Here is a 21,073-nt window from a genome sequence, read left to right as displayed (position 1 = left end):
CTCAGAAGTCGGTTTGAACAATCCGGATAAGTGCAAGTAAGTACCATTTTGATTAGCTGCCGTACCTACAATGACTGTGCACTGTGTAAACAATGAGTGACGTATACGCACGAGAGATCACTTCCGGCGATTGCGTAAACTTCGCCAGAGCGCGTACACACCTCACTCACCGGATGCCGTGCGCGTGCCCAAAGACAGTTGGACATAGTGGTGTATTAGAGGTAAAAAATGATATAAATACTGTTCAGTTTCTCGCACAAACCGATCGTTTCGTGTCTTAGGACATCAATGTGTCGTCACGAGCCGCAGGGTTTAATTTGGATTTGTCTGTGCATGTTTTTTTTACACTCATAGACTTTGTTAACATTGCCATGCATTATAAGACTGACAGACTGCAACGGCTGGACTTAAAAATCATCATTTGTGTTCTTCTGAAGAAACAAAGTCGCCTACATCTTGGGATGCCCTGGGGGGTAAGCAGATAAACATCACATTTTCATTTTGGGGTGAACTATCCCTTTAACCATATAACAGTGGAGTTGTGACAATTGTAATGTTACTGTTTGTGATAATTAACTTAAATTTATATCTGCATACTAACTCAAGCTACTGTCAAATAAAGTAACATTATTAATATTGCAGCCTGCACTGCAAACTGTACTGAAGATAGCACAGTCAAAGTCAGGCAACACAAACCTGTCTCATAATTTGAAACAATATCACTTAACAGAACATGCAAAAACGAATAAATACATTTTCTATTAAGATTAAGATTTATTTTGTTAAGGAAAAATGACTGGAGTGTGACGTCATGTTCTGACCATAAAGAGTCGTTTAAAACCATAAGCAATGGTCTGGTTTCTACAACTTTCACTTAGGAGCAAAAATCTGCATTTAAACATAAAAGAAATATAATTATCGATGTCGACTGATATGATTTTTTTATTTTTTTTGGGCATATCGCCTAGCCCTATTGTTATATTGGTTAATATAGATGAACATGAATAAATATTATCCTTGTGTTCATAATGTGAAAACATATCTTGGCTGTTTTAAGTAGATTTTTTACTGTATTTTACTTCTTGCGTGAAAAATTAGGAAACTGTTTGCAACTTAAATATCATGAGATTTACACTAATGTTCAAAAATTTGCAGTCTATAATAATTTTGTTTTTGAAAAAAAGTATTTTATGCTTGCCAAAACTCCATTTACTTGCCTCTGAAATATTACTATAATTTAATATAACTGTTTTCTATTTAAACATAGTTTACAGTGTAATTTATTCCTGTGATGCAAAGCTGAATTTTCAGCATCATTACTCCAGTCTTCAGTGTCACATGATCCTTCAGAATTGATTCTAATATGCTGATTTGCTGCGCAAAATAACATTTCTGATTATTATCAGTGGTGAAATCAGTGCTGCTTAATATTTTTGTGGAAGCAGTGTTACATTTTTTTCAGGATACTGAATAAAAAGTTCAAAAGAACAGCATTTATTAGAAAATAAAATCTTTTCTAGAGTTATTTAAAAAAAAATCTTGCTGACCCCAAAATTTTAAAATGTAAATGAGTTGTTTACCAAGCCTTTAAGTGCCAGCGGTCAGAAATACGCCATGTTTTTCTTGGTCTGAACTGCGTTTGTTTATTCAGGCTGCATGCTGTATTTGGCTGGTGGTGAATTTCCAGACGGCTCGGCCAGTAGAGAGATGTGGCGCTACGACCCATGTTTTGACTCCTGGTCAGAGATGGCACCCATGAACGTGGCGCGATCAGAATTAGGTAATGGCCACCAAATTTGTATAAACGTTTACAAAGAGCAGTTGGTTGATGCTGTATTCCATGCAGCTCCAAAAGATGGGTTTCCAATGAGTCAAAGTTACATAATAAAAACTATTTATCAAATGTTTCCATGTAACTGATCTTCTCTGTTCACACACCTTTTGAACAATTCTCCTCAATTTGGTTGCAAGAAAACGTTTTTGTTGACTGTAAAACACCTGTAGTGCTAATGGTAGCATTGCCATTTTTTTTTTCACATCATTTTCCAAATATCAGAAAACTGAATGCTTTCATGGCCAGAAATTGGCGGAATTAAAGGTGGGGTAAGCGAGTTTTCAAAAACACTTTAGAAAACTGATTCAGGCCGAATAGCAACACACACTTGTAGCCAATCAGCAGTAAGGGGCGTGTCTACTCATGATGCAGAGGAGAGAGTTCAGTGCACAGGACGGACATTAGCCGAACCGAGCGACAGAAAAATAGAGATGGCGGATAAAAAAAAACAAAAGAGGAAAACGTCTGTGGAACAAAAGAAGGCTTAAGGCAAGAAGTAGGACCCGTGTAAATATCGGATCAGCTTTCCAGTGCTGGAGAGAACTCAAGGAGTGTACTCTAGTACACTGGACGCGACAAAGCGACCATTGAAAATCATTTGAAATTTGTGTCAATACGTCATGAATAGACCGCTGCAGCAGTTTTCTGTCGGGAATTTGTCGTGTCATGCCGCATCCAGTGTAGACCATAGATATGTGTGTGTGTGTGTATATATATATATATATATATATATATATATATATATATATATGGTGTAGACTGCATCACTGATTATGAGTTCAATAGTATTGTGTCGCGCCACTAGCATCTGGTGTAGACACGGTGTAACATTGGTTTTGCTTTGTTTCACAGAACTAATCGTTGCCTGGGTTGCGTACGTATGTTTGGGGCGGAGCTATCAAAATAGGGGCGAGACCCTTTTGGGGTAGGGGCGTGTTTGTTTTGGTGATTTCAAATGTCAGCATCGGCTACCAGAAATCACTTACCCCACCTTTAAGTAGGACTATCCCACATCCAACTTGGATGGAACGCAGCATTTCAGCCCACCCTATTGTTTGGAAACAAACAAGACCCTCTTGTTTCAAATATTAAAATTAAGAGCGTTGTTCTGTTTTTCAGGGTTGGTGATGCTGGATGGATATGTGTTCGCTGTGGGCGGCTGGGAAGGCCGTTCTCGCCTGGACTCTGTTGAGTGTTATAATCCACAGACAAACACGTGGCAGTTTATGGAATCGGTCAAGATGGCGGTCACCAGTCCGGCTGTGGTGGCGCTGGATGGATTACTCTATGTGACAGGTAACAGGTTTGGTCCCACATAAGCTCCAGACAATTTGATTCCAGAATATTCCAGGTTAAATACAACTGTATGGACAGCATGTGGCCTGATTTCATTTACCACAGCAAATAATGTAAATATAGACTATAAATGTCTGTAATGCGCGCTGGTTGCACTGCCAATCAATGCTAGTAGAGCAAAAATAACGTGCTATCCATAATCTTGGTTCAATTATCAGCTGATTTTCACATGTGTGAATGATTCTCAAGACATTTTTATGCCTGATTCTGATTTCAGGATTAGAATAATGGCCAGTGTCTGAAGAAAATGCATAACCTACGTTTTTTTGCTGCATTATGTAGGTGTTTTGCTTTCAAAACTGACAAAAAATGACAGATTTAGAGGAAAGCTCTTTGACGTTAAATTGAGTATTTGAACATATTGTTCCACTCCTATCCAGATCATAAGTTATACATTCTGAAAACGTTTGACATTAGATTGTCTTTGTTTTTTGCTAAGTGCATTAAAGGGGTCCTATTATGCTCTTTTATAAAGTCTTGATTTTGTTTTGGGAGTGTACTAGGCTCTCATACTAGGTTGTTTGAAAAACGCATAATTTTTCACATATTTTACATTATTACAACACCTCTCTCCCCAGTCTGGCATGAACGGCTCGAATAGTTCCTGTATCAAATGAAGGCCCGCCTTCTGAAATACGAAATGTGCTGTGATTGGTTAGCTGGGCCAGTGTGTGTTGTGATTGGCAGCACTCGGCGCCTGGTCGGGAAATGTCATGCCCCTTACCATAGCCGCCTGCTGCGAGCGTCAGTGTAAATATTGTGTCAAAATCAAATCAATTAGAGCGCGATTTTAAACCCGAATGATTGTAAGCACTCGGAGTTCGCCTGCCTTGGGAAAGCTAGCGTGTCTCCAACATAGTGATAACACTCGTTGCCTTCTCTAGTGCAGATCAGCCAGGTCTCGTCCCATTCGTCGATCTTTCTGATATCACAAATCCCGGAAAATATGCGTTGTAGTCCAAACGAGTCGTTCGTTGTAGTTTTTGAAAAGTGATTTCTGTTAAATAAAATATCTCCTTTTGAAGTGGACTTTGAGCTTTGTAACTTAGCCGATCTTTTTTTTTATGCTCAAACAGCAACATTACAGACTAACTAAAGTTGAAAAAGTGAAAACGCATAATAGGACCCCTTTAAAGCTAATACCTATGTATAATTTGACACGTCATTCTTATTTTGTGAAGGACTGTACATGATAGAAAGTTTTTACTGATAATTTTGTACTCTGCATCATGCAATTAGGTAATAATTGGCCTTTTTGCAAAACAGCAGAAATACGTTTTTTTTCAAGGGCTGTGTAATATTCCCTTCTGAAACCACAGGAGGTGCTGTTTTAGAAGATGGTGATGGCACAAACTTGGCGCAAGCGTACAACCCTAAAACATGCGTGTGGACCGAGGTGGCGCCCATGCAGATCGCCCGCTCTGGATCTGCTGCCTGCATCCTGAAGGGCAAGATCTACGTCATAGGTTAATATGGAGGCTTTTATTTCTTGAGCCGTTTGAGTCTTATCCTGTAGAGCAGTGGATCACAGTTGTTCCTCTCTAGGCGGCTGGCACGCTTCCACCGAGAACACGGATAAGGTGGAGAGCTACGACCCCAAGACCAACAAGTGGACCATGTGTGCTCCCATGAAGGAGAGACGCTATCGACCCGGCGTAGCGGTGGTGGATGGAAAGATTTACGTTTTAGGAGGAGAGGAGGGATGGGACAGGTGAGATATACTACTCTAGAGCCCTGTGAACTCCATTTGATTTTCCCCCCAAACTCCCTTTTTTTTTTTTCCTTTTAAGTTTTCTTTATTATATTTTAATAGTTCAGTGGGGCACTTGTATAGCTTATTATGTAATATTGCTGTGTGTGCATGTTAACGATCTGCTACAAAGCAGAAAGTCCACACCAAAGGGAGTTAATTGCTCTAACAGTAATCTCTTGCTTGAAACGCCTTGTTTGTTGTCCTGCCATTATCTCTGGGACAAAGCTTACGTCATCATGTTAAATATATATTTTCATAATGCCCATCTACTGGCCCATCTTTAAAGAACTTCGGTATGTCGAGCTCTCATTGTCGTCACACTGGTACAACAGTACCGATGGCATAATTGCATTAGATGTAATACTGTTTACAGCTGCTCGCGAAGCCTTTGTGAGCTGAAACACGATTATGGTATTTCGATACATGCTCTAAGCAGTTGACCAATCAGAGCAGACTAGGCTTTTCAGAAAAGAGGCAGGTGCTTAAACAGCATTATAGGCATTTTATTCCCTTTAAAATTATTAACATGTAAATGAGCGTAATTCAGGCATTTTAATCAAAGAGTACGTCTAAGCAATTGAATTCATAAAAATGAATAAATTTTTTTAACAATAACAGGGCCTTATGAAATGTTTTATTTTCTTAGAAATCCTCTGTTCTGTTTTAATTTTTCTGGATTTTGTTTTATAATGTAATGCAGATTTATTATCAAAAAGGGTGGTAATCAAACGAATGTGGAAAACTTTAATGATTTAATTCGTTTTTTAAAATGTAATCAAATCTGTTTTTTTCTTTTTGGTGCTCCACAACAGTTAAACCACAGGCAATGACTGCCTGGTCATGAACTGCATTTTGTTTATTTTATTAATTTTTTTTATTAATAACAATATACAAACTGGGATAAGAACGCATATCAATTCAACTTAACCCCCACCCTCCCTCACACACCCAGCCTAACCCCCGCAGTCTCATTAAAATGGGGTACATAACGGCTAGAAAAGTTAACAGAAAACCAAATCAAGAAAGCGAAAGAAAAAAAAAAGTTAAATAAAAATACAGTGTTAAGGCATTCATTCTGAGTCCTGATTGTGGTTTTGTGCAATATACTTGGAGATCTTCTCAGCAGCTGTAGTCCAGATCCTTAATGTAGATGTAGCTGAAGATAGTTTAATAAAATGAAATGGTGAAATGCTGTCGAAGTGACTCCTAGAGCAGATGGAGGTGAAGTTTGTGTTATTGTCCTCATATAGTGAGAGCGTTGCATATGCTTGAGTTTGTGTAGTAAACAAAACCACACCGTTCATTCCCACAGAGACTCAACACGCAGACTTCATATCTAACTAGTCTTTTTTGCAGTTGCAGCTGTTCACAGGCACTCGCCCGTATCGTGGGATTTATTCATTCACATTTGCCAAATTCCGTGAGGTTACACTGTATTTTATTCTGTTTTCCACATTGTGGAAGTCATAGGGTCCTACTACACTCAATCTAGGGCTGCACAATTAATCAAATTTCTAATCGCGATTACAATTATGGATGCCACAATTTTGGAATCGTTCAAAGCGGCAATTAATCGTTCAAAGTCCACTTATGTTATTCTGCGTTTTTTTCTTTCTACATGTTATCTTAAGGGTTTTTCCCGTTATTGTAATTTTAGTTTTAGTATAACATTATAATGCCATTCATATTTAAAGGGGTCCTATTATGCTTTTTCATTTTTTCAACTTTAGTTAGTCTGTAATGTTGCTGTTTGAGCATAAAAAAGATCTACGAAGTTACAAAGCTCAAAGTCCACTTCAAAAGGACATATTTTATTTAACAGAAATCACTTTTCAAAAACTACAACGAACGACTCGTTTGGACTACAACGCATATTTTCCGGGATTTATTTCCACATATTTTCGTCCCATTCGTCGATCAAATATCGACGAATGGGACGAGACCTGGTTGAGCTGCACTAGAGAAGGCAACGAGTGTTATCACTATGTCGGAGACACGCTAGCTTTCCCAAGGCAGACGAACTTAGAGTGGTTACAATCATCCGGGTTTAAATCGCGCTCAAATTGATAATGGTAATTTTAAATATGTAAAAAAAATTGTATGAGAGCCTTTTCTAGTACACCCCCAAAACAAAATCAAGACTTTTGTAAAAGAGCATAATAGGACCCCTTTAAAGAAGAAACCAATCCGATGTGTATTTGACATTTGAGGCTTAATACTATAGAAAAGCACAAAGTTTTTCAGTTAGCATGTTTTCAGCTTATTTATTTTCATATAAAAATACGGCATGCAGTTGCATCAAACAATGGTATAAACATCATTCAATGTAAATTGTGATAATCGTAATTAATAATCGCAATTACAATTTCAAGGGAATAATCGACAATTCAGATTTTTGTCATAATCGTGCAGCCCTAACTCAATCTGAGGCCTGCTAGCTATGTCCACGGTCTGTCGAGTGTTTCTGACCGAACTGACTTCCTCTGCAGGTATCATGACACTATCGAGCGGTACTGTGAGGAGTCGGACAGCTGGGAGATCGTGGGAGAAATGCCCACCAGCCGCAGCTGGCTGAGTTGCGTCTCGCTGCAGCTCCGGAAGGACTCTCACGTGGGCAGCCGTCCCGGCACTGCCTTGGAGACGGAGTTTCCTGTGGACTGAGAGCACCGGGGCTCCACCCGCATTACTGTCGGCCCCGGGACACGAGGCCAGGGGGCAGCTTTCAGAGCACCCCGCCCCACGAGAGTTATTTTAAGGAACGGAAAATGTCCGACCCAGACGCTGGAGGGTCTTCAGAAAATATTTGTGTCATATGCTTTCTCCAGTGCAACCCTCTGCCACGGTGTGAAGCTGGATGGATTGATGATATCTGTGGTGATTGTAAGTCTGTGTGTGTGTGTGTGTGTGTGTGTGTGTGAGAGCCGCCATCCCAGAGTCTCCACAGTATCAGTTCAATGTGATGTTCAAGTGACGTACAGGGTTGCTTCCATGCGCTGACTTATACAAGTACTTGTTTGTTTTCGAACAGTGTTGAAGTGAAATGTTTTGTACGGTGATTTTTGTATTTATTAGAAGTTTTTTGTTGTATTTAGAGATTTATGGAGTAACTAGCACAGATACACTGAAACGTGTTTAAAAAGGAAAGTGCACCCAAAACTGACAATTCTGTCATCATTTACTTGCCTTCAAGTCTTGTATGAGTTTTTCTTTGGTTGAACACAAAATGATGGTAACCAGTTTGTGGTCCCCATTGGTTTCCATAGTATGGAGAAAAAGACACACATTATGGAAGTCAATGGGGACCAGAAACTGTTTGGTTACCAACATTCTTCAAATGATCTTCTTTTGTTTTTAACAGATGAAAGAATTTCATATAGGTTTAGAACAACATGCGGGTCAGTAAATGATGACAGAATTATCGTTTAGGGTGAACTATCCCTTTAAATCCGTAATTCGTCTTCATATTGTGCATAGTATGTATGTATACCCAAATAACCTTTACATTTGCCAAAATGTTTCGAATACAACTGAGCACAGTGCGCTGGGTACTGTATCCCACAATGCAATGTGTTCAGCTTGACCGAAGAATGAACCTGAATTACAGCTGCAGTTTTACCATCGTTGCTCGACTCATTATTAGTTTGGTTTTCTTAAAAGACTTCTTTAGCTCAGACTTTTGAGTTAAAAAGGAAAATAAATGACAAGCAGTTCATGCATATGTATACAATGCGTGAATCAGATAATGCTAGGTTTATGATCATTACAATCTGAAATCAGACCGGATTCTCTCATATATAAAACTTAAAATAATATTTGTGACGTGATCTCAATACTGACACATTCTTTCTACATACAGAACCGTTAAGGTCAGTTATAATTTTTTTTTATACATTTTTAATAAACGCTGCCGTTTTGAAATTACTATTCATCAAAGAACCCTGAAAAAAAATACGTATCTTTTTTTTTTACACAAATACGAAGCAGCACAACAGTTTCCAACATTGTTAATGTTGAAATTATTAATAATTGTTAACATAAGAATTTTTTTGTTGAGCACCAAATGAGCATATTAGAATGATTTCTTAAGGATCATGCGACACTGAAGACTGGAGTAATAATGACCACCAAAAACTACAATTACATTTTTTTTTTAATTGTTACTGTATTTTTAATTAAATAAATGCAGCCTTGGTGAGCCCAAGAGATTTCTTTCAAAAACAAACAAAAATCTTACTGACGCCAACATTTATAACAATTACATACAATCACTAGTGAAGTACATAATTATAGTATACAAATAGAGATGCAGGACATGTATTCTGGAGTTTGTGTTTTATTACAAGTCTGTACAATGATCTATATATATATATATATATATAACTTCATAACTTCTATTTTAAATGTTCTACCATGCCAAACGTAATTCTCATAATTAAATAGAAAAACAGCTATTATATTTTTCTTAATATAAATGTACATGTGCTCGCCCAGTGGCAAAATGAGAAAGTGACAAGTAAACACTTAAAAACTCAACATACACAAAACCAATCAAAATGAGAATTAAAACACAGGTGGTAAGTGACAAACGAGGGGAACATCAAAACTGCAGGTGTGCGGAAGAGGTCTCAGACCAGCAGTCTCTCGATGGCCATCTGCACCGACTGAATCTGAGGCTTGAGCTGAGAGCCTTCCTTAATGGTGACCGAGGTGGCGATGACGGGCCGGGACACCCCGCACGCGCGGCCCAAGGCCTGCTTGGAGCGCACAAACACGTACGGGACGTTCTTGTCCTCGCACAGCAGAGGCAGATGCAGGATGATCTCCAGAGGTTCAGCATCGGCAGCCATCACGATGAACTCCGCAATGCCTCGGTTCAGGGTTTTAGTGGCTGGAACCAAACCACAAGAAAGTTAGTCACGTCCCGTCGCAGCCAGACTTCTGCTTTGCCTGCAAGGACAGTTTCTAGGATGTCTACCTACCCTCATTGGCCCCTTTTCTCAGTTGCTTGTAATTGGCCGCTTGCTGAACCAGGTCTAGGATGGTTTTGGTGAGAGTGGCGTCCGCCAGAGGATACGCTTTAGGATTCACGTCTGATTCAGCCTGGAAGAGACCAGCATTTGTGAAGTCAAACACAACACAGACTACATAAACATGAATGAACACATGTGCCTCTATGCGTCCCACCAGCTCTGGTGGCTACAATTAACCTCACATGCTGTAAACCATGTTACATGCGCCACACGTGGGTTGATTTACATTAATGAAACACATTAAAACACCACGAGCGTAAAAGCATCCCCATAAAACCCAACCATGCAAAAGAAAACAGCAGCACGTGCTGAACGGATAGACATAGGCACGCACTGCACACATTCTATCCTAGTCGATATCTAACCGCTAACGCTAGTTAAACACTGTCATTATGAAATACACACTTACCATTTCTGCGAGCTGTGATTTAGATGTCTGTAGAGATCAACGCGAGTGGTCCTCTCGGCGTGTGCTTCACGGAGGACAAGCGGACCGCTGCGGAGTTTAGTAAACGGATCGTGAGGCGAGCAGCGGACGTTCTGCGCGTGCTGCCGGCGCATCGACGTGCGTCATCGAAATGAGACCGCGAGAGCAAAAGTTTTGTAGCGATAGGAGAGTATCGAGTTACAATTTTGCTGCAAAAGGTCTCTTTAAAAAAAAAAAACGGAAGACTGCATTACTAACTCTTTTTTAAAATGTATGTTACTGAATAAATAATAACAATATAGCCCATGAACGTTCGTTCAAATACAGATACAGCAACATGCAATGCATTCAAAACTAAAACGGGAAAAAGAACAAGAAAACAATACTACAGAATTGGGTATAAAAATGACAAATGATGATGCCAAGCCCTCAGAGGACCTCAGAGGATGCCAACCCTGAAACAACATACAGAACTACCACATTATGCTATAAGTTTGATTGCATCATATAATAATTGCTGTGAGTGTTTACTATTGTCACTTTGCATTATTGACACACTATTTTCCTAATTAATGCTGTACAGTTGCTTTGACACAATCTGTATTGTTAAAAGCGCTATATAAATAAAGGTGACTTGACTTGACAAATAAATACTAACTCATAGCTATATTACTCTGTACTTTCTGTACACCTTGCAGTCAAAAGATTTAAACGTGTGTGTGTGTGTGTACCTGTTTTTCTATTCTGGTGGGGACTTAAACCTGAATACACACAGACTCATGGGGACTCGTGCCACGGTGGGGACCTAAATTGAGGTCCTCACGGGTAAACAAGCTAATAAATCACACAGAATGAAGTTTTTTGAAAATCTAAAAATGCAGAAAAGTTTCCTGTGAGGGGTAGGTTTAGGTGTAGGGCGATAGAAAATACGGTCTGTAGAAAAACCATTACGCCTATGGAGAGTCCCCACAAGGATAGCTGACCAGACGTGTGTGTGTGTGTGTGTTTGATTTATTTGTAAACGTTCCTTTATGAGTGTGACATTTGGGCCAAATTATAAGTAAATAAAAAATAAAAGTATTTTCCATCCTCTTTAGAACATTCAGTGAGGCCAAAAAGTAAATTTTCCCACAAAGCAGTTTTGAACACTAAATATTTTTATTGACATATTTCTGTATCTCTAGATACTGTATCTAGATCTAGATTGTATCAAATGTATGTACTGACATGTCTTGCTCTTTCCTGGTACGTCTTGGCTATTTTATAGCATCTCATCAATATTAAACAGCTCGTGGTTCCGGTGTGTCCATATATGGTGTCTCGTCGAGGCGCAGTGGATTGTGGATAGGTCTTCGGATCGGCCAGAACTGTCTTTCCCAGCGACTGAAGGAGAGAAGCGGAAATATGAGGGCCTTCAAAGGTTTCGCTCATCTCTCCACGAGTCCTCTTTCTCTCAGTCTGCGCTGCTTTCTCCTCTCTTTTCACATGTCGTGTTTCAAGTACATACGAAGCTCTTAGGGTCACCAGAAGCTTCTCGTCGCGGGGTTGCTAGCGTCTGTTATGAGCCGGTGTTTGAACACGCAGCTGCTGTGAACTTTCCTCTGGAAAACCTCAAATAAAGGCCAAGTCATTCAAAGGACCCCAGAGGCGTGTGTTCTTTGGACGGCTCTTCCAGTGACGGTTGTTTGTAAATCCCCTGTGCTGTTGTGTTTCTGTGATGGAGGTCATGGCACAGTGATACTGTAACGTTACTTCCAGTGACAGACCTCACGAGCACACGTGACCCTTTGAACACCCGGGGCACGTTCAAGCTCAAACCGGTGTGTACCGTTTTGTTACAGTTTCTGGGTTGAACGACATGTTTCCTGGAAACGGTGTGCAACGGGGTTTGAGATGCGTTTTCTCGTTTGGTGGGTGTGTCAAACATGTCAGCCCAATCAGCAGCAACATGTATATAAACCACGTGGTATTAAAGAGGCAGCTCGCACAATGTAATTAACATCAAAATACATTTACAAGAGCAAGTATATTGATTGCGCATGTTTATTTACATTAAAGGTGTCACGAATTCGGCAGATGGATCCACATGTCTCACGTCTTGTCATCCCCGTTACAGAAGGCAAAATAACTGAAATAATAAGAGTACATGTATAGATCTGGAACTCTTTAAGTCTGTCTAAATATAATTTAGTAATTGCAATGTGCTTCTGGTCCATCCTTTCCTCATGAAGGTTTAATGTCAGACACTGATTAATGTAACATAACAATACTATACATATTTATATATTAGTAATGAATGTGTGCTGTGTTTCAGACCACTAAAGGTGCGTCAGCATTCAGGATCTGTCGGGGTCTGGAGGCAGTGGGCGCCAGTTTGAGGTCAGTTTCATATTTATACATGACTGCTTTGAAACACTTTCTGTATTGTACTCTCTCGAATATTTCTCTCAACATCATGCTTTTTTAGTTTTTTAGTGTGACGTACAGAGGGAGCACATGGTCTATTCTCTGGACTGTCTAAGGGATGATTTGTGAGTGTCTCTGTAGTAAATGAGCTTTAGTAATAAAGATAAGAGACCCGGTCACACTTTAGTTTGGGGGGAAATTCTCACTATTAACTAACTATTAACTATGACTTTTGTCCTAATTACAGCATATTAATAGTTAGTAATGTAGTTGTTAAGTTTAGGTATGGGGTAAGGGATCTAAAATATGGTCATGCAGAATAACGTACTAATAACATGCTGATATGCATGCTAATAAGCAACTAGTTAATAGTGAGAATTGGTCTTTAAAATGAAGTGTTACCTAAGACCCAATGTACATTAAACGCACAACAGTTAAAAGGTTTGGGGTCTGTAATTCATACCTTTTTTTCAACTAGAAGGCATTAAATTGATCAAAAGTAACAATAGAGGCTTTTCCATTGTTACAAAAGATTTCTATTTCGAATAAATGCTTTTGAACTTTCTATTGATCAAAGAATCCTAAAAAAAGTTTGTTGAGCACCAAATCAGCATATTAGAATGATTTCTAAAGGATCATGTGACACTGAGGACTGGAGCAATGATGCTGAAAATTCAGCTTTGCATCACAGGAATAAATTACATTTTATAAAACGAATAGTTCCGGTCCTTGATTCTGATTGGCTGAGCCACGTTCGAAGCTGTTTTAAAGTACTATACAAACATACACCTTTGTTTGCGTTTGTGTGACGCTCGGCAATCGATTTTATGCCACCACAACCGTTTCTGAGGAACTACATTGTTTGGCGGAAGAATAATGTTTTTATTATCATTACACTTTATTTGCTCTGTTTAATTTTGTGAAGCCTTACTATGTATATGGAATAGCCGTTTTATAAAAGCAGTAAGCCCTGTGAAGCCGTGGTTTACAGTGAATTTATAACAGCTAAGGTGGTTTTTACATTTACATTGTCATTTAGCAGACGCTTTTATCCAAAGCGACTTACAAATGAGGACAATGGAAGCAATCAAAATCAACAAAAGAGCAATGATATGCAAGTGCTATAACAAGTCTCAGTTAGCTTAACGCAGTACACATAGCAAGGGTTTTTAAAATAATATAATAAATAAAAAGAAAACAGATAGAATAGAAAAAGAATAGAGCAGGCTAGTATTAGAGGCCTTTTTGCTTTTGTTAATTGTATAATAAATCAAAAAAAAGAAAACAGATAGAATACAAAAAGATTAGAAAGCAAGTGTTAGTTAAAAGTCTGTGAAAGTGATTGTGTGCTTATTTGCAGAATGCAAGCTACTAGAGGGCACATAAGTCTGAAGTAATGAATTTAGGTAAAGGGGTGTAGAGCCAGTGGTGGTTTTGTAGGCAAACGTCAATGCCTTGAATTAATTAAAAATGTATTAATTAAATTAAATTAATTGAATTTGGTTTTTAACAATGCCCCTTAGCTGTTATAAAGTCACTGTAAACCACGGCTTCTTGGGGCTTATTGCTTCATTAATATATTCAATCTGAAAACAGCTGTTTAATTATTCAGATCTGAAAATGGAATGAAAATTGTGTGCATTTTGAATGAGTGTCTTGTATGTGTTTCCTGTGCAGTGACGGCGTCATAGAATACCTGATCAATGTGACCACTGCTCCTGACGTCAGACCCTGGGAGCTGTCTGACCTCTCGCCGAGGGTCAAGATAGACAAGGACGTGGCAGACCAGAGCCCACAGATAGGTACATTATGCTGACACCAAGAAATTAATGTGAAGACTCGGATCATGCAGGATCTGGTGCTGATGAGATGTTTTGTCTCACACAGGTGTTCTGTAGAAGGTGCATATAAGAACGCTTTATCCAACTCTCTGTACTGTCCAGACCACATGCTGGGGAAGATTAGTGTTGATCATGTAAGTGACGTGACAGCAGCTTCTGATCACTTAACAAATCTGTCTCATAATGTTCCCTTATTTAAGCTGAGCCATATGAAAACACACGTCTGTTTTCACATTCTAGCTGTAACAGTTCTATGCCAATAATTACACCAGTGCAAGAATGGCCCTCGTTGGATTAGGTAAGTCGTTCTTATGAATGTGCATAGAGTGCTGCATTGATGACGTGTTTCTGTAGGTCAGTTCAGAAGTTCTCATCGCCTGGTTACCTCAACAAAAACCCAATAGGACATTTCCATTGGCTTTCGGGTTGTTGCGGAAAAAAAGCTTCTGATTTTTACACGTTTTCTTCATCATCCTCACAAATGAACACAACTAATCAATGCATTTTAAAGCCTAAATACAATTGACAGGATTAAAAAGCTGAATTTAGGTTATATTTTCCCTTGTTATATTCTTTATAACGAATAGAGTGAGGAATAAGAATGCATATATGAATGTACTGGCTAAGTTTCAAAAGGTAACAAAATATGCGTTATTCTTTTATAACTGTTATGAAAATATCAGGAGAGTTTTATGCTATTGCAGCGGTTAGAGATCCATCCATATCAGAGATGTCCTATTTAGACACTTGCCTTTTTCAAGACAAGAAAAAAAATCAATAAGTGGGTATTACCAATATGTTTTATGTTGTAAAATAATATAGTGATCTTCAAAATATATCTTACTTCAGGCATTTAACCAAAAACCCATTGACTTCAGGATGATGGAACCAGAAATGCTAAAATGCTAAGTTGTTTCCAGTTTTTGGCCTACAATAATATGCCATCCTTGCAATACTTTGTCATTGAGCTGGGCTAGGCAAGATATCAATCAAATATTTGTGGTATATTTGTGAGGATGTTGTTGGCCTTGTAATATTAAACACCATTTTGATAGCGATTCTCCCCCATGCTTACCAAAAATTAAGTAAAGTAAATAAAACTATATTTTTACTATATTTTATGTGAATGAATGAATGAGACATTTCTATAGCGCTTTAATATGTATTACTGTGCACCCAATGCGCTTTACAATCATATGAGTGGTCTCTCCTCACCCACCACCATAATACTCACAGAATACCCTTTTGTGTAGTCTATTGCGTCACTTTAATGTAGCTCTATTAGCCAGCCCTAACTTTGTGTGATGAGTGAATGTGACTGTTTGAACATGTGATCATGTTGAATCTGTGTTTGAAGGCGTCAGTCATGCTGCTCTGAAGCAGGTGGGCGAGCAGTTCTTCAGTACCCACTCAGGGGTAGGTGCACCAGGGGCTAAAGCCGTTTACCGCGGAGGTGAGTACACCCACACTTCATGACACATACAGGGAGATGAACTGCTTAGTTGGGTGGAATAAAATGTCTGTTTTGTGTCTGAAATCAAACTTTATGCCAATTACTACTGTTTAGTTAAATAAAAAATACTCCATTGAGTAGTCATTGATTCGGGAATTTAAAAAAAAAATCCTTTCAAATGTTTTCCATATAAAATAAAGCAATATGTCATGAGAAGCTATGCATTATAGTGATTGTAACATAGATGAATTGAGTATTCCTACCTAAACCCTAGGGCTGGATAAAAAAAATAAAATATTGATATCTCAATATTAATCGATTCTCTTTTTTACGGAACGATATTGATTCTTAAATCCCAAGAATCGATTATTCTAGCCTGTTTTCAGTTAATGGATGGAATGTTAAAGGGCACCTCCCATCCAATAAATCGCAATAAGCATTGTGTTTACTTTTAATATGAAGCAAAGTCTCAGATTTCAAATTCTGTCCATTGTATTGCAGTATTCAAACAATAAATGCCGTTTTGGCAGTTTAATGTGGAGTGACAGATCGCTGTAGTACCTCAGTTCAACAGACGTGGCAGCGCGAGGCGGACGTGAACTGATCATCTCCTCCACATTAATACCAGTTTCAGCACAAAATAAACATGACTAAACATCCGAAGGCAAGTTAAAAGAGAGTAGAACTTTACAATCTGTATCCTGTCTCATTTAATCGCTCAGTGTTTCAGCCGCACAGAGACGTCAATATAACAGCTTGTAAACAATATGTCACGTAACATCACATTTACCTCAGAAAAACATATTCCTGACCATAAACTCATTTGTCAGAAAAATAAACTGAGAGGGGCATTTTGCTAAATATATGCACCATATAACATTCATTACACATTTTACCGTTCTTCGATGTTTAAGTTATGTTTGAATAAATCATTATGACAGCCACCATTATGTTTATATATAAAAAATAAAAACACTAATTGAAGTAGAATCGAAGGAAATAAACAAAGGGTATTTTAATAAACAAATCCAGGAGACAGGCAAGTACACCAACATTACATAAACGAGAACGGACTCTGACTAAGGGAAAACAGTATTTGTAGGGGAGCAAATGAAAGAACTAATGAATTAATGCAACAGGTGAACGAAATGACAATTAGGAGCCAAGGTAAAACTAGGTCACAGGGGAACAGATAAACTGAAAACACAATGAAAACAGAACAAAACTAAACATAACCCTAACACCAGCCCTACTAAACCCACATTACCAGTGTTACAAAAAATGTATATATGAAATAACAACAATATCATCAAAGATACCAGTGTTCAATTAACAGTTATTAATAAATAAATAATAAAAAAAGAACTTGTCAAGAACATGTCTTGGGTCATATTTTTACCCCGAAATCAATAAAATGAAACAAGAATATATTTAAATGTTATTATTATATACTATTAAATTATATTTTGCGTAAAATTATTATTTTTTGACAGTTACACTTTATTACCATAATGAGTAAAATTATTGACATTAAATTGAAAATTTAAATCATTGATATTGTTACTGAATCAAATTGTTAACCATTTATACGTGTTCATATTTGTTGTATTGCCTTGAATTCATATTGATTTAAATAGAAAAGTCATATCATGTGTAACAATGTTTTTACTTTACTGAGGATCTGAAGTGTAAAATGAATCAACAATGAGAGTAATGGGAATTACAACCAAAAAACAGCAGTAATATAAAATGGATGATTACTTATTTTGTGCATTACAGTGATTAGAATTTTGTTGGCAAATATGCTTAATTGACATAAAAATTCACGGTACAATAAATCCTAATGGTCCAAAAATAGGCTCCATTTTCTTTGTAGCTTTAGTTTTGTTTGTGCTTGATTGATTGACTGAATTGGTGATCCTATTGAAATGGTGTTTGTGTGCATGTGAGCTGCGTGTGCAGAGCGGTGGAGGTCTGGTGCATGCTCTGCTGGCGTGTGAAGGAGCCGCGGCGGGCTCTGCGGAGGCCAATGCCTTCAGCGTGCTGCAGAGGCTTCTGGGTGCAGGACCACACATCAAGAGAGGATCCGACTTCACCAGCAAACTCAGCCAGGGCATCGCCAAAGCCACCGCACAGCCGTTCGATGTGAGTGCATGTCATCTGCGATCGCTTTCCTCAGAGTACAGATGATTAGATCTCACTACAGCTTAGATGCTTCTGTTTGATCTTCCTCACAGGCCACGGCTTCCTCACAGGCCACCGGAGTGTATGTCATCTCACAAGCAGACTCGGCCCGCGAAGTGAGTGTTCAGAGAGCAGGGCTAGCTGTTTGGTCAAGGACTAGCTCAACTCTGATGTTGTTCTAAACCTGTGTGGCATTATTTAAGCTCTTTTCCATACAGTGACTGTGGCTTTTATTTGTGGGTGAACTGTTCCTTTAATGCTGACGGTGTGGCACAGGTGACGCTGTAGCTGAAGGAAGACTTACTGCAGATGACCTGACCAGAGCCAAGTGAGTCTATCAACACCAGCCAGTCAGCAGAGTAAAAGAATCGCCATTAGCAAAGCTTTTAATGCCCATATAAGCAGTGCTTTTTGAGCTAAGAAGAATGAATTCGCTTGTAATTTCAGGAAGCGTTTCTATAAAACTGTAGGCTCCATCTACAGTTTTTTATTTGGAGTAATGTGCTTTAAGAAAGTAAATGGGGTCCGTTTTGATGTCATGTTAGTTGTTGCCATTCTTCTAGCGATGTAGCAAGTACATCGGGTGTTATGGAAAGGGTGTCTGTCAGTGTTGCCATCAGTTCACCACAACTGCCTACAGCTCACCACAGTCTGTGACGCAGAGCATCGACTCGGTGACCTCCGGTGACATTGTCAAAGTAAGTCATTTATGTAAATCATGAGTTCACAAGCAACAAAAACCTGAGAAACAGGAAAAGCCATGGTGAGAATATCACCATGAGCATAATTGGCATTGATTTAAAAATGCTATTTTTTTGTTTTGTTTTGAAGAAAGTATTCAGTCTCCATCACTGAACAGATTTTAAACCTATGAAAATCAATGTGTATCAAGCTCTGTCTGATTAATTGAAGTGTTTAGATTAAAGGGTTAGTTCACTCAAGAGAGAATTCTGTCATTAATTACTCACCCTCTTGTCGTTCCAAACCCGTAAGACCTTCGTTCATCTTCTGAACACATTAAGGTATTTTTGATGAAATCCGAGAGCTTTCTGACCCTCCATAGACCTATAAGGTTTATCAGTTCGTAGGTTTTTCTGTCCGGTTGAGCCATCAATCCGATTATAAAAGCATTACTAGGTTGCTCATTATACCATTTCGGGGATCCAAAGTTCGAGTCCTTGCTTGTGGACCTTTCCTGATCCTGTCCCCTCTTTCTACCACTTCACTTCCTGTGTAACTACTGTCCTATTATCATAAAGGCAAAAATGCAAAAAAAAACTGTGCAATACAATACCATTTAAAAGTTTGGGGACAGTAAAATGTTTTAAAAGAAAGCTTTTAAACTCAGCAAGGCTGCATTTGATCAAAATTACAGTAAAACCAGTAATAGGTTAATAATTTAAAATAACAATTTTAATAATTTTTCAAATGCATTTTATTCCTATGATGCAAAGTTGAATTTTCAGCATCATTACTCCAGTCTTCAGTGTCACATGATCCTTCAGAAATCAGTCTAATGTGCTGATTTGCTGCTCAACAAACATTTAGGATTAAGTTAAAAAGATAGCATCAGCGAATATTATATATATAATTTTGAGACACGTTCATCCAAAGTTACACACCTTTTATTTCATGCGTTACCTCAGACTTGAACCCATGGCCATAGTGTTGCTAGTGCCATGCTCTGCTGTTTGAGCTACAGGAACACTACATAAATACTACTAATTAATCATCACAGACATATTTATGAATACTCAGTGTACCCAATAATATGGATTGTTAGCTTACCCGGTGGTTTCAGCAGCACCACTTGCTGATGAAACTACTAAAGCAGTAAAAATACAGTAACTGTTGGATGATATATGACAGCAGAATTCAGTTTTTTTTCCCCCACAGGCTGCAAAAGAAGCTTGTTGAGAGCAAGAAGACCATGTCATGTTGTGGACATCTGGCAAACACAGCATTTGTTGATGAAGTGTGAGAGAAAGTCCCAGTCTAAAGTGCACACATTGTGCAGCTGCTTATTTGAGTGTAAAAACATTCTTAAACTTGTATGAATCCCTGATTGCTGTTGACGGTTGTTTTTTGGTCAGTTCATCATGAAGTCTGGTCCTTAGTAACGGTTTACTGGGAGCAGAGGCATCAGTTCCGTCCATTTCACTGTATATCTGATGTACATTCATTAAAACAAATCTATCGGTGATGAATACTCCTTGTCTGCTTCATCATTCCTCTGAAGAGTCATCTGTAGAATCATGGTTTTAGAGCCATTGCTTTTGGTAGTTCTTCCGTTAGCCTGCAGAGAGAGGCAATGCGCTGCACATTAGGTTTAAGGAAAGAGAAAAAAAAAAGTGGCTCTGTTTAAGGAAAATATATGACTTGGAAGAAAGAAAGACATTGTTTTGTTTTGCTTTTTTTGACTTAATTCAATTCATTTTTATTTATTTTGGAGTATTATAAGCATGAATGTATCTCTTTTCTTGAGTGGAATTTTTGGTCCGTATATGTTTTAATTAAACTAAAACATATTTGGCATAAATAGTGCTAAAAAGAGGCTGCAACTGTTTGATAAATATATATAAAAAATATTAATATACAAGCGTAGTTTAGTTTTAAAATACATCTAGTCAGAGATCAGTCATAACATACTTTGCTAAACAAAATATTAAGTATTTATCATAAGGTTATTAAATTATAGCCTATAGTACTATTGTATGATTTAAACACCAATGCTGCTGTTCATTTGACCATTTCCAGTTTCCATGATATATAGATTATATATTAATATA

General features: G+C 38.2%; 2 protein-coding genes across 2 annotated transcripts in view; one reads left to right on the top strand and one right to left on the bottom strand.

The window, feature by feature from the left end:
• Positions 1 to 8,263, top strand: part of LOC107573050 (kelch-like protein 17) — a 17,818-nt gene extending 9,555 nt beyond the window's left edge. The window contains exons 6-10 of the mRNA XM_016259487.1: positions 1,652 to 1,780; positions 2,954 to 3,130; positions 4,510 to 4,656; positions 4,736 to 4,901; positions 7,433 to 8,263. Of these exons, the coding sequence (XP_016114973.1) occupies positions 1,652 to 1,780; positions 2,954 to 3,130; positions 4,510 to 4,656; positions 4,736 to 4,901; positions 7,433 to 7,604 (791 nt within the window). The 3' untranslated portion in view covers positions 7,605 to 8,263. The remainder of the gene's footprint in view (positions 1 to 1,651; positions 1,781 to 2,953; positions 3,131 to 4,509; positions 4,657 to 4,735; positions 4,902 to 7,432) is intronic.
• Positions 8,264 to 9,315: 1,052 nt separating this feature from the next.
• Positions 9,316 to 10,579, bottom strand: LOC107573053 (NHP2-like protein 1). The gene is made up of 3 exons (XM_016259491.1): positions 10,383 to 10,579; positions 9,923 to 10,043; positions 9,316 to 9,831 (listed from the first exon to the last, which is right to left on the bottom strand). Exons 1-3 carry the CDS (start codon positions 10,383 to 10,385, stop codon positions 9,569 to 9,571), a joined length of 387 nt encoding a protein of 128 aa, XP_016114977.1. The 5' UTR covers positions 10,386 to 10,579; the 3' UTR covers positions 9,316 to 9,568.
• Between the last annotated feature and the right edge of the window lie 10,494 nt (positions 10,580 to 21,073).

Source organism: Sinocyclocheilus grahami, unplaced genomic scaffold (genome assembly GCF_001515645.1).
Source record: "Sinocyclocheilus grahami isolate Dianchi unplaced genomic scaffold, SAMN03320097.WGS_v1.1 scaffold1856.1, whole genome shotgun sequence".
In the NCBI taxonomy this organism is placed as follows: Eukaryota; Metazoa; Chordata; class Actinopteri; order Cypriniformes; family Cyprinidae; genus Sinocyclocheilus; species Sinocyclocheilus grahami.
This window is presented reverse-complemented; position numbering and strand designations above follow the sequence as displayed.

Bases quoted from the DNA above. Each gene is read 5' to 3' on its own strand.
- LOC107573053 (XM_016259491.1), bottom strand. The intron at 9,832-9,922 runs GTAGGTAGACAT...GTTTGGTTCCAG, and splicing joins GAGAAAAGGGGCCAATGAGG to CCACTAAAACCCTGAACCGA.